Source organism: Esox lucius, chromosome 16, assembly GCF_011004845.1.
Source record: "Esox lucius isolate fEsoLuc1 chromosome 16, fEsoLuc1.pri, whole genome shotgun sequence".
Taxonomy (NCBI): Eukaryota; Metazoa; Chordata; class Actinopteri; order Esociformes; family Esocidae; genus Esox; species Esox lucius.
In genome coordinates this window covers 26,299,589-26,312,367 of record NC_047584.1, presented here as the reverse complement: position 1 = coordinate 26,312,367, position 12,779 = coordinate 26,299,589, and the positions used below count along the sequence as shown (strand labels likewise).

The following is a 12,779-nucleotide window of genomic DNA, read 5'->3' as shown; positions in this document are numbered from 1 at the left end:
AAAGCACACAATGGCCACAAACACAGCCCCATTCACGTCAAGAAGAAAGGCACGAAAACAAGCCTCGCGCCCACATGCCGGCATTCCCTCTTCCCTCCTCATAGCTACAATATACTGTACGCCACAAGCACCGAACCACTGCTTTATTTGCAGAGCTAAGTGCGGGAACAGATGAAAACATCTCAGGGAGGTATTTTACAGTCCAGGGAGGATGGAAATACACTGTTAAAGCTGTGCTCCGTAGTATCTCGCCAACCTCTCACCATCGCTCACCAGCAGTCTAATCAGCCTGTCAGCCGGTCTGCTTTTACTCAACGAGAGGGCGCCAGCGACATCTCCCAGACCAGTTCAGAACAGCCCAACCATACGGGTGTGTAGTGCTCACTCCTATTTGTGACAAAGACATCTTCTACTAGTGTCTGTTCTGATCACGCAATCCATAATTCGGAGTGTTTTCCACTGACGCCCTACAGCGGCTGGTTAAGGGGGCCCCAGGTCTATCGCTGGGGCCGAGCTTTCACACGCCCAGGACATCTATGAGAAGTGCTGCCTGGCAAATGGCCCTTTAACTGAAACACTTGGGTCTGTGCAATTTAATGTTGTTTTATGAATCAGACCAAAAACCCGTCTCCCAATGCATGGGAACGTCAATGTGTGTTCGATGGCAACCAATAATTTTTTTCACCAAATGAAAAAATAAATGTCTCTATTGATATCTACGCTTGTAAACTCTATCTTATATTTATTATGAGGTTTGCAAACACACCCCTAACATTCTCCTCCACTCTGGTGAAAATCCAGCCGATAACTGATTGTAATCATGATTGTATATATTTTGTTTTCGTTCATGGCGCTGTGTCTCAGTTGAAAGAAATGTCCCATTCCTTTAGAAATAAGATCCACTTCTCAGAAAAAGAAAAAAAAAAACACTTTCACCAGTATTGGTTTCTTATTTATTAGAGTTCAGCCTTTACGAATTTGTGAATTTGGCTGTGTTATTTTCTCCTGGGAGGGCAGAGATACTGGAAATAAAACCATGTTTTTATGGACTCTTTGAAGAATGAGGATATGCCTGTCAAGGGATGGAAGTGATAGAAAGACAGCTAGAGACGATGGATGTGTTTATTGTATCACCCTGCCATCTAAGGACACATTTGTGCCAGGGTATTGCATTCGTTTTATTCTTGGTTTCTTTACAAGATGCTCCGTTCTTCCTGGAATGTACAATACCGTTCAAAAGTTTGAGGTCACGTAGAAATGTCCTTGTTTTCAAAAGAAAAGCATAGTCATTTCTGTAAATAGCTGGAAACAGCAGATTTTTTATGGAAAATCTACATAGGCGATTACAGGCTTGAAATGGCCAAAAACAAAGAACGTTCTTCAAACTTTCTTCTTATTCTCACTTCATTTGTTTTAGAAGACCATTGAAATCATAACTGGCTTTCCATACAAGTGAGTATTTGTCACAGACACTGGTTTAGGGGCATCTCACTACAGAAGCACAGTTTTTATACAAGTCTCAATGTTGCACAGGGCACAGATTTAAAAGACACTTGGATATCTGGTCGCCAGTAACAAATACATAATGATTGACACAATCATTTTTTGTTTTTGTTTTGCTAAATACATTTTCTCCACCTTATGGCTTCAGCTATGCATTTGGTTTACTGATTTGCTAACTAAAATATTGCTGACTAGTTTCCTGTGCCAAGCTTTTTGGTTACAGCAGAGAAAATGAATCCCCTCCTGGATCAGGTGTACGTTTTTTAGATGGCTGTATAACGTTACGATTTGTCTTGCATTGTGTTCCATTTTAACGTGAGCACACAGCTGGTCATTCTGCATGCTTGGCTGGGACACAGTAGCGGTTTGAAGGCCAACCCTACTCTTTTGCTCTCAGTCTCTGTCGGCCTGTCTTACTACATCTCTCTCTAACCACTTCCTTTCTCTCATGTTCTCCACTTCCAATAATTCTCTCACCCCCCCCCCCCCCCACTTACCACTTTTTCCTAATCAATCAACCTCCTGTCATGCTCACCCTCCTATCTCTCTGACCCTCTTTTCTCATCATCTCTCTCTCACAGTCTCTCCATCACAGTCTCTCCATCACAGTCTCTCCATCACAGTCTCTCCATCACAGTCTCTCCATCACAGTCTCTCCATCACAGTCTCTCCATCACAGTCTCTCCATCACAGTCTCTCCATCACCTCTTCTGCCCCTGCCAATCAAAGCCTGTCTCCTCACGTGCCAGGACATGCATATTCAGCAGGCTCACCTATGGGTCCATGCATATTCATGAGGCTTTGATAAAGAGCTCAGATAAGATGTTGTGAATTTCTGGTTCATATTCCGGTGCTCGGTCTTAAAGAGTTTTCTCTACTGTATGATCAGTCACCTGAATAGGCTTGACAGCTGGAGACATTAGACATGTCCCAAACCGCACTTTATTCCCTAACCCTCTGGGCCCTGGTCAAACCCACTGCAGTATATAGGGTGTCATTTAGACCAGACATAATGATGACGCCCCACTGATTTCAAGGCCTGCAATTTATGATATATGAAATTGAGCAGACAATTTTATCCAAAGCCACAGTCATGTCTGCATATTATTTAGTTACCTGTGTAGGTACATACTGAGCTACAGACGACCAGGAGGGGTTATTGGATCCAACTCAATCTAAAGAGACAGAGGATGAATCGATAAGGCAGACATGAAGTGGGAGAGCAGAGAGACGGAGAGACAGGGAGACAGGGAGAGCAGAGAGAGACAGGGAGAGGTAAAGAGAGACAGGGAGAGCAGAGAGAGACAGGGAGAGCAGAGAGAGACAGGGAGAGCAGAGAGAGACAGGGAGAGCAGAGAGACAGAGAGACAGAGAGACAGGGAGAGACAGGGAGAGTTAGAGAGAGACAGGGAGTGGTAGAGAGAGACAGAGAGAGCACAGAAAAGGCAAGGGGGGGAAAAACAGAAAGACAGTATTCTCCTAGGAGGATTTGGGCCCAGCCAGTGGTCTCTTGGGCCTCCACTCAGAGAGGCTTAACATCTTAAACCCGGCCTGCTCCTCCTTTTGCATCAGCCCAGCTATAGCCACAGGCTGAGCCCTGGGGGCAAGTACAGGGCCAGGGGCTCAGACACACTCTCCTCCCCCAGGACGGCTCACAGGACAACTGGGTCCCCTGCTGCTGCCCCTGGCTCAGAGCCCTGTCTCGGGGGGGAAAGGTTGAAGCGAGTTTCCTGAGGAGCGGCTGTTCCCCTGTTGTAATGGGGAGCCTAATTTCTATGGTAATGATGCCGATGTATCTGTGATCCTATTGTGTTGAAGGGAGATTACTCCTCACTCCCTTGCCCCATCTCATGCCCCCCTCCACAATATCATTAAGATTGGGGTAATTACGGGGATCTGCACACACACACACAAGTATGGGAACACACACGCACACGCCAGATTTTTCTCTTGCTCCGTGTCTCAGCAACTAGCGACTGGACTTCGCCAGGCCTATAGGGAAGGGAGGCAAGGGAAGGAGGGACTGAAGTGAAGGAGGTGCGAGAGGGAGGTGCGAGAGGGAGTGTACACCTGGATCGAGATGAACGACCCCCGGAGAAACAAGCAGGGAACTCTGAGAGAATAAAGCCCGACCAGACGGCCCTGCATTATTGTGTGTTTGTGTGCGTCCGATTCCAGTGTGGGTCCATGCATGTGTGAGGTGAAAGTGGATCTTCCAGTAAACATGGAATGTGGTCATGGATATTATTGAGGGAAATTAGTGTTGACTGCTGCCTGGCCTGGAGATGAACGTGATGGAGGGAGGGGAGGGGGGAGATGAATGTGTGTGTGAGAAAGAGAGAGATGAATCTATGAAAGGAAGGGATAGTAAAGACTATATACAGACTGTGAGCATGACCTTGCCGCTGAGTAAGTCGCCCTAAGCAGACGGGCACTCTAAAGAAGACAGCATGTTTCTACGGCCAACAAAATAAGGTTGAAACCAAGCAGCAATCTCTAACCTCCTGCCAAATGTATGACCATAGAAGAGATACATATTTCCCTCAAATGACAGAATTCAAACTCAAAGGAAATTGAAATATTCCCATATCTGTTCTATGTAATTGAAAATAGAGAGAAGGCGAAGAGAGAATTCCCAAGAGACTGAAATGTAGTGCAGTATATTATAGTAATGGTCAGTAGTCTGGTGTATTGGATTATATTGTATAATAGTGTATTGTAGTGTTTAGTAGCATCGTTTAGTGTTCAGTGGAATATAGTAGTGTATTGGAGTGTTTAGTAGTATATAGTAGCGTATTGTGGCGTTTAGTAGTGTATAGCAGTGCTTAGTAGTAAGCTATGTAGTAGTGCATAGCAGTGTTTTGTAGTGTTTAGTAATGTATAGCAGTGTTTGGTAGTATATAGTAGTGTATAGCAGTGTATAGTATAGTGTATTGTGGTGTTTTGGCAGTGCTGTGAAGGACTGTACAGAGATGATGCCATCATGGTGGGCAAGGCCATTGCTCTCTGCAGGCCATATGTGGCTGAAGCCCAAATGGCACCCTGTTCTCCAAAGAGTGTAACCTGTGAACGGAGCCTAAAAGCCCTGTCAGAAGTGGTGAACTACTTTGGGGAAGAGGTGCTGGTGGGGACAGGACTGTTGCTCCTTATATTAGACTCTGATTTACATGGGGAACACAGCGTTGCCCATGAGTTACGACTTCAATTACAGCCGCAACACACACACACACACACACACAATGGAAAAACGGACCAAAGCTTGAGAGAGAGCAAGGAAGACAGAGTACCTGGCCCAAAGGTGAGGACTGAACGCAGAGGAAACGACAAGAAGCTAAAAACAATGTCATTACGTCCGCAGATCTGAAGACGAGTGCATTGTGTGTGTGTGTGTGTGTGTGTGTGTGTGCGCGCAGGGAGGTCGGGTTTGTGTTTTTCAGGATTGTGTGAGTCACGAGCCTTGTGTATGCGAGGGCCCGTATGTGTGTGTGTGTGTGTGTGTGTTTGTGTGTCAGGAGCAGTGTGAGCATGTGCGTTCGTGTCTATAGTTATGAGGACCAGACAGCCACTATAACCCATGGTAAATCAAGATAATGTTGGTCCTTACATAGCTGAACAAGTGAAAGTGTGTCAGTAGCAGCATGTGTGTGTTTGTGTCTATGTGTGTGTGTGTGTGTGTGTGTGTGTGTGTGTGTGTGTGTGTGTGTGTGTGTGTGTGTATGTGTGTGCGCGCTGGTGGTGTAGGCTGAGGGAGATGAGCTGACCTTGAATGTCTGTATCAGACATGATTAATCAAAAGCCTTTTATGATATTATTTTCTGTTTCAGTGCTTCTCATCCATCACCTACTGTATGTGTGTGTGTGTGTGTGTGTGTGACTGTGTGCAAGAGCAAGACAAAGTGTATGCATGTGTGTGTGTGTGTGTGGTTTGCATATTTGTGTGTGTGTTTGTGTCAGGGAATGAGGACTGCAGACAGTAGAATGCACTGCCTGGGGAAACCTTGAGGGTTAGATCAAACCCAGCAGCACAGTCCAAACATAACAGGGCGTCACATCGCAACAATACCAAGGCCGCCAGCCATGTCACAGCATCAGCACGTTGACAACAGCACAGCCACCTCCGGAAGAGAGGAAGGACAGGCAGGGGAAATGAATGGAGGACAAACAGGATGACATTGTCGGCGCTGGAGAGAGACAGAGAGAGAGAGAGAAAGAGACGGCCCAAAAGGGAGGGCGGGAAGAGTGATAGAGAAGCGAGAGAGTGAACGAAAGACATAGACAGGGAGAGGAGGGGGGGCGGCGGAGGAGAGGACTCACTGCAGGCAGTAGCAGAGAGAAAGAGAAAAGATAAGCCAATAAGAGGAGGAAGGCTGTGTGGGCAGGTTGAGATGAACCCTCTGGCCTGGTACGTTATGCAAGTCTGACCGGCTAGGTGGACCACTCTTTCCTAATGAAGACAGACAGCCTCAATCTATCCACAGATGAACAAGAGCTGTCAGTGTTGCGACACCCAGCGCTATCGATAAGAGGGTCATGGGGGAGGCGGTTCCGTGTGGCATAGAGACAGTGTGGGTACAGAGAGATCTGTTACCGCCAAAGCCCCATTAACACTGAAGACACTTCACTGGCACGATGCTGTACTGTGACACCACCAAGGGGCAGAGGTAGAGAGCCTGAGACCGAAAAAAGAGAAAGGAAATGTGTAACGGAAGGATAGAAAAGACGACAGAAAGGTGTAAAAGACAGAGAGAATGAAGAGCGAGCATTGAGCCCTCCTTTACTGAGAGTCTGGACGTACATGGAATCTTGTTACATACAGTAGCTATGACACACCAAATACCCCATCTGGAGTAGCTCAAACAACATTCCCTCCCTATATCGCGCCCTAAAATCAGACTATAGTACACTACTTCTGCAGAGTACAGGTTGCCAGTTTGGACTGAGCCCCATGTGGGCTGCTTCCAGTAATAATCAGGCTGGTGTCGGTGTGGACACCCCAGATCCCCCCCCCCCCCCCCCCCCCCCCGATAAGTAGGGCACCTCCCTCTCCCTCCATCATCTTCCAATTCCAGCACGGCCCAGAACCGGAGAACGTTAATATCACATTTCTCAAACCACAAGGACACGCACCCACACGCACACATTGATGAGAAAATATATTAAATTCCCCAAACCATCATTAATCTGAGCTCTGGCTCCGTTACAGGGATTCAGCATAATGAGATGGTGTGTGTGTGTGTGTGTGTGTGTGTGTGTGTTATGAGTAGCTGATATTAGATGGTGCAGTGCTGAGATTGAAGCTCACCCCGGTGATGTGCAGGACTGAACAATTGTTTGCTCTTATTACATTTTACAGTGAAACAAAGAGAAAACGCAATCAGGACAATCTAATATTCCTTCCGTCATTGTGCACAGTGAGCCGTGAGTGTGTCTGTGTGTGTCTGAGAGAGAACTAATATGTACGATAATTACACTCCTGCACAGGGACAGACTCCAGGAGAGTGTTTGTGTGCACACGCATTTGTGTCTGTGATGGAAGTCTCCTCTATGTAGCCTCTGGGGGCTAATTCGAGTCAATGTGCTCAGGGCGCCAGAGGTCCCAGAGAAAGAACATGAGAGAACATTCTCTGCCTCATCCTGAAGCGGCAAGGCTCTTTTTGTTCCTGGAGTAGAAGATCAGAACACACCAGAACAAACCAGCTACAGGGGCTGGGGATGGGGATCTGTAGGGAGACGCTACTGAGGCTGTGCTCTATTGGGACTGGGATAGGGCTGGGGTTACGCTAGGCTAAGGCTGGTACTTGGGTTATGCTAGGCTAAAACGTCTTGTTGGGTTACGCTAGGCTAAGGCTGGTACTTGGGATATGCTAGGCTAAAACGTCTTCTTGGGTTACACTAGGCTAAGGCTGGTACTTGGGTTATGCTAGGGTAAAAACAAGTTATTGGGATACGCTAGACTAAGGCTGGTGGGGTTACGCTAAGCCTGGTACACAGTCCAGTCAGAGTAACGGCTGTGTCAACCGTATTCAATGACTGTGCACAATATTTACAGTATATGACTAGCAATACACATACACATGGAGACTTATGCTGTCGCACAAATAAACACACACACACACACACACACACACACACAGGTGGTGTTGAGGAAGCTCATACATATTGAGCAGGCCAGTGGGTCAATGTAGAGGCACCTCTGGAAGCATGATTTAAAGTCTCTCAATAATGGATTTAGTCAGATGCTGTGTGATGCTGGGCGCTCACACCTCATTACCCCAGGATGAGTCTCGCTCCCCCATCCCCACAGTTTCTTCTGCTTTGAGAGAGAAATGTGAAAACAGCAAATGCCAGACTCTCATTTAGCCAGAAGTGGTTAACATTTAGGAAACAAAGGGACGTCTTACATTCTGATGAATCATGACTAAATGGAGCCCTGTGATGAGTCTGTTTGTGAGAATGTGTGCGTATGTATTTGCATGTGTGTATGTATGTATGTGTGTTTTTGTGTGTGTCAGGACTATTTGAGTAAAACAAAAGAAAGTATGTAGGACGAAGAAGCCAATGGATTGGGCCACTTTACAGCCAATCAAACACTCCTGTGAACCCTAGCCTACACATATTGAATCCCAGGCTGGCAAGGGGAAACATTTTCACTTAGTCCTTGAAAATAGCAGCCCTCTAAAAAGTCACCACGGATGAAACAATCCGCTAAATGTAAAATGTTATCTTTTAAAGCAAATTAGCCAACTTGCATAGCTTGCTGTATATTAGCTGCTATTTTAGGGTTAGGGTTTGGGTCAAAGTTAGGGTTCTTACACGTTTGATATTTAAATTGATGATGCAGAAAAATGGGCGGAGTTGTTAAACCTCAGCCTGTGAAGCAACAGTGCCTCCCAGGCACATTTCAAGGCACCTTTGTCATGCGGTCGGTATAACCACAGTCCTTAACGCATCATTTTGTCATGGTAACGCATGCCATTGCCAAGGTAACTGATCAAATGTCACAGTTACTGATAGCTTCGCCAAGGTAACCGATCAGGTTGTCACAGAGACAGCGAGGAGCCAGAAAAAAGTTAAATAGAATTCCATGGATTTTGTGTGTGCGCGCATGTCATTGGTCCCCTTACTAGGGGTGAACAGAGTAAAGTGCACATCAGGAAAACTAATCAAGCGCTCAGGATGATAAGTCGATTGCCAAATAACTCCTGAAGGGTCTGTGAGACTGTGTTCAGCTTGAGTGGCTAAGGTCAGACTGCCCGTGTGTGTGTGTGATTGTGAGTCAACCATTGACAATCCAGAGATCTGGGGACGTGGCTCGTTTTTTCACTAACAATAAAGGATCTTTTCAGGTTGGTTTTTTCATTAAATGTTGGTCCTCAAATACCCCTGAAGCTAAACAGGGTCTTTCCTCTGGTTTAAATATCAAATGTCAATGCCCTAGGGCAGCAGAGGGGACAGGGAACATAAAACAAATGTCCTGACTTTCTGTGGTCACTGAAGATCCAATGGCACTACCCCTGTTGTCTAGGAGAAATGTGCACTGTTGTCACCAGTCCATAAACTGACTATTCCCCTCTACTCCCCCATAACTACAATGGTACCATTAGGTAATGAATGTATGAAATCACTAATGTGTGTGAATTGTTCTGGGGGCAGCAGTTAGAGCATATCACCAGTAACGAAGACATTGTTAGATCAAGTCCCTGAACAGACAAGGTGAAAATCTGTTGTTCTGCCCTTAAGCAAGACAGTTAACCCTAATTGCTCCGGTTAGTCGCTCTGGATAGCAGCATTTCTTAAATGATTAAAAATGAAGGGGAAAAATGTGCTTAAGCTAAATTACTAAAATGTAAATTTAAAATGTGTGTCTTTGAAGCGGCCAGGAACTATTGAATTGTAGAGGGGCTTACCTCCAGCGCTTTCCTGAAGCCATTTCAATGAAGCAGGAGCTTTCTGTGTGTGTACGTATTCCAGTTCATGACAAAGGAAAACAAAGGACAGAAAACAACCCAGAGCTCGCACACACACTCACGTAAATACTCACACGTGACACTTGAGCACGCAGACATTTGAATGTGAATTACATTTGTGTCTCGGAAAGTACAAGAGAAACGTGATATGAGTATGCATGATTGTGAGAGGGCATATGGACCTATTATCGTAACAGTAAACAAGACGATTAGAGGAGCAGTTCCAGAGTTGTTGACGAGGATGAGTTCAAGTTGTATCCCTTATATGTATTCCCAATAAATCTTCAGCCCCCCCCCCCTTCTACCCATTTCCTTTATCTAATCACTCTCTCTAGTGGGGGATATTAACGATCCAATGTTGCTCCACACTGTTCCATTAGTAGGTTCCGCCCTGTCCAGTGCCACACACACACACACACACCCAATTAGTCTGTAAACCTGAGAGTGAAAGCTATTAGAGCAGAGAAAGAAAGAGAGACAGAGGAGAGCAGAACAGAGAGTCTTTAATGCTGATAGATCTATGGTACCACAGACCTAATGAGCAGAACACACACTGCTGATAGAGGACAACCTCTTCAGACTGAACCCAACAGAACACTGCTGATAGAGGACAACCTCTTCAGACTGAACCCAACAGAACAAACACTGCTGATAGAGGACAACCTCTTCAGACTGAACCCAACAGAACAAACACTGCTGATAGAGGACAACCTCTTCAGCTGAACCCAACAGAATACTGCTGGTAGAGGACAACCTCTTCAGACTGAACCCAACAGAACAAACACTGCTGATAGAGGACAACCTCTTCAGCTGAACCCAACAGAATACTGCTGGTAGAGAACAACCTCTTCAGACTGAACCCAACAGAACAAACACTGCTGATAGAGGACAACCTCTTGTAGTTTGTGTGTGTGTGTGGTTCACCTGGCTGTAGTGTGTGTTTCACCTGGCTGTAGTGTGTGTGTTTCACCTGGCTGTAGTGTGTGTGTTTCACCTGGCTGTAGTGTGTGTGTGTTTCATCTGGCTGTAGTGTGTGTTTCATCTGGCTGTAGTGTGTGTGTGTGTGTGTGTTTTACCTGGCTGTAGCACACTGATCCCCAGCAGGTTGGACGTCCGATTGGCCACCCGGCTCCAGGTGTTGTCGTAGTTTCTCCTCCATAGGAGGGCGGTGCACTGATACGTCCCTGCCTCCCGGCGCCCGGCCCGCGTCACCGAGAGCCGGAAGTTGGTGTTGGCGTGGGAGCGGTCGACGGTGGTCCGTGTGCCCAGACCCAGCAGCTGCTCACCCCACTGCAAGGTGCCCTCGCGGGTAAACGTCACCAAGTCCCGGAACTCAGCCGGTGTGCCCCCCTCCCCGCTGTCCCCCGCGGAGCTTGTGGGCATGAAGCGCCAGGTGACAGAGGCTGGCACGCGAGGGTTGTGGCGAGGCTTCACCAGACACTGGAGGTCGAAAGAGTCGCCATAGGTCACGCTTGGCGTGCGCGACGATGCCGACACCACGAAGGAGGATTCTGGGAAGAGTAAGAGGAGATTGGGCGTTAACGTCGGAGAGCAAGGCTACATTCCAAAGCAACCTCTGGCCCATGTTCTCTAACATACAGTACATCCCCGGTCTCTTATTCCCCAAATCCTATTCCTTGGGCACTTGAAGACAATGTGAGGGAAACTGTGAGACAGGCAGCATGACACGGCACAAGGTGGGGAGGGACACAAACACATGGGAGTGCTACAGCACAGATGTCAAGGAGGGACGGCATTCACTGACAACAGAATGACTTGCCTTGGATCAACAAGTTAGCCGTTAGAATCCACTGACTCTCCTCTGAAACACAACAGCATGGGGAGGTTGAATAAATGTGTGGCTGTAGATTATGTGTCGTGGCCAATTGGATTAATGCTGTAGATTATGTCATGCCTTATGGGATTAATGCTCACAGGTAGTTGGCTGGGGGAGCACTCTCCTGCGGAGACTAGCACCCACACCATTTACCCAGGGTGCACTGGGGCTTAGTTCTGAAGCGCTGTGCTGATGGAGCACAAATCGATTTCTCCTGACTCCCTGGGATGGCCATAGAGAGCCACCTGCAAAGCACTGGTTGAGTGTGTGTATATATGGGAAAGAGAGTGAATGTGTGCCTGTCCCTGAGACTGAGTGCACTTTGGGAGTGTGTGCGCGTCTGTGTGTGTGTGTGTGCAGAGCTCATGTGTAATGGTGATCCACCCCCAGAGAAGGCTCCAGGGAGAGATTTGCTCTAAGAGCTGATGTTCGATCTGCTTCTTTCTTTAGCCTTCTTTTTCTTCCAATCCTACCTCATCAAGTTAACAACGTGGGCCAGAAAATAGATAACACCACACCTAGACCACACTACCACACACCACTACCCCACACCTAGACCACACTACCCCACACCACTACCCCACACCTAGACCACACTACCCCACACCTGGACCACACTACCCCGCACACCTACCCCACAGCTATACCATGCCTACCCCACACCTAGACCACACTACCCCACACCACTACCCCACACCACCCCACACCTAGACCACACTACCCCACACCACTACCCCACACCTAGACCACACTACCCCACACCTAGACCACACTACCCCACACCACTACCCCACACCTAGACCACACTACCCCACACCACTACCCCACACCTAGACCACACTACCCCACACCACTACCTCACACCTAGACCACACTACCCCACACCTAGACCACACTACCCCACACCACTACCCCACACCTAGACCACACTTCCCCACACTACCCCACACCACTACCCCACACCACTACCCCACAGCTATACCATGCCTACACCACCCCACGCCTAAACCACACCCACCATCCCATACCACTGATACAGATATCCTTGTCATATCCTCCGTTCTAACAAATCTAACCCATTTTAGCCTGCAATTCTTTCTGATATCAAGTCATGTCAGTATTTTACTGCCTTTACATATTTCAGAAAGAGAATAGAGAAAGTATTAAAGAGAAAGTGAGAGAGACAGATACCTCTTTTGTGATAAACTCTGCTTTTAACATGTTGTATTATTCATGTCTTTGCCAATTTCTTCCTTATTCTGTCCTCTCTATTTCCCTCTACCTCTAACTTTCCCTCTACCACTTCATCTGTAACTCCCCTAAACCCTCCATCTCCTTACTCTACCATCTGCCTCTAACTCTCTCCCTCCACCTCCTCCTAACTCTCCCCCTCCACCTGCTCCTAACTCTCCCCCTCCACCTCCTCCTAACTCTCCCCCTCCACCTCCTCCTAACTCTCCCCCTCCACCTGC

The 12,779-nt window shown here is 47.3% G+C and overlaps 1 protein-coding gene across 3 annotated transcripts in view; it reads right to left on the bottom strand.

The window, feature by feature from the left end:
• igsf3 (immunoglobulin superfamily, member 3) overlaps window positions 1–12,779 on the bottom strand; it is an 88,161-nt gene that overhangs the window by 29,705 nt on the left and 45,677 nt on the right. For all 3 annotated transcript variants that reach the window (XM_010904558.3, XM_010904555.4, XM_010904557.3), the window contains exon 6: window positions 10,547–10,981. In XM_010904558.3, coding sequence (XP_010902860.1) covers window positions 10,547–10,981 — 435 coding nt within the window. The remainder of the gene's footprint in view (window positions 1–10,546; window positions 10,982–12,779) is intronic.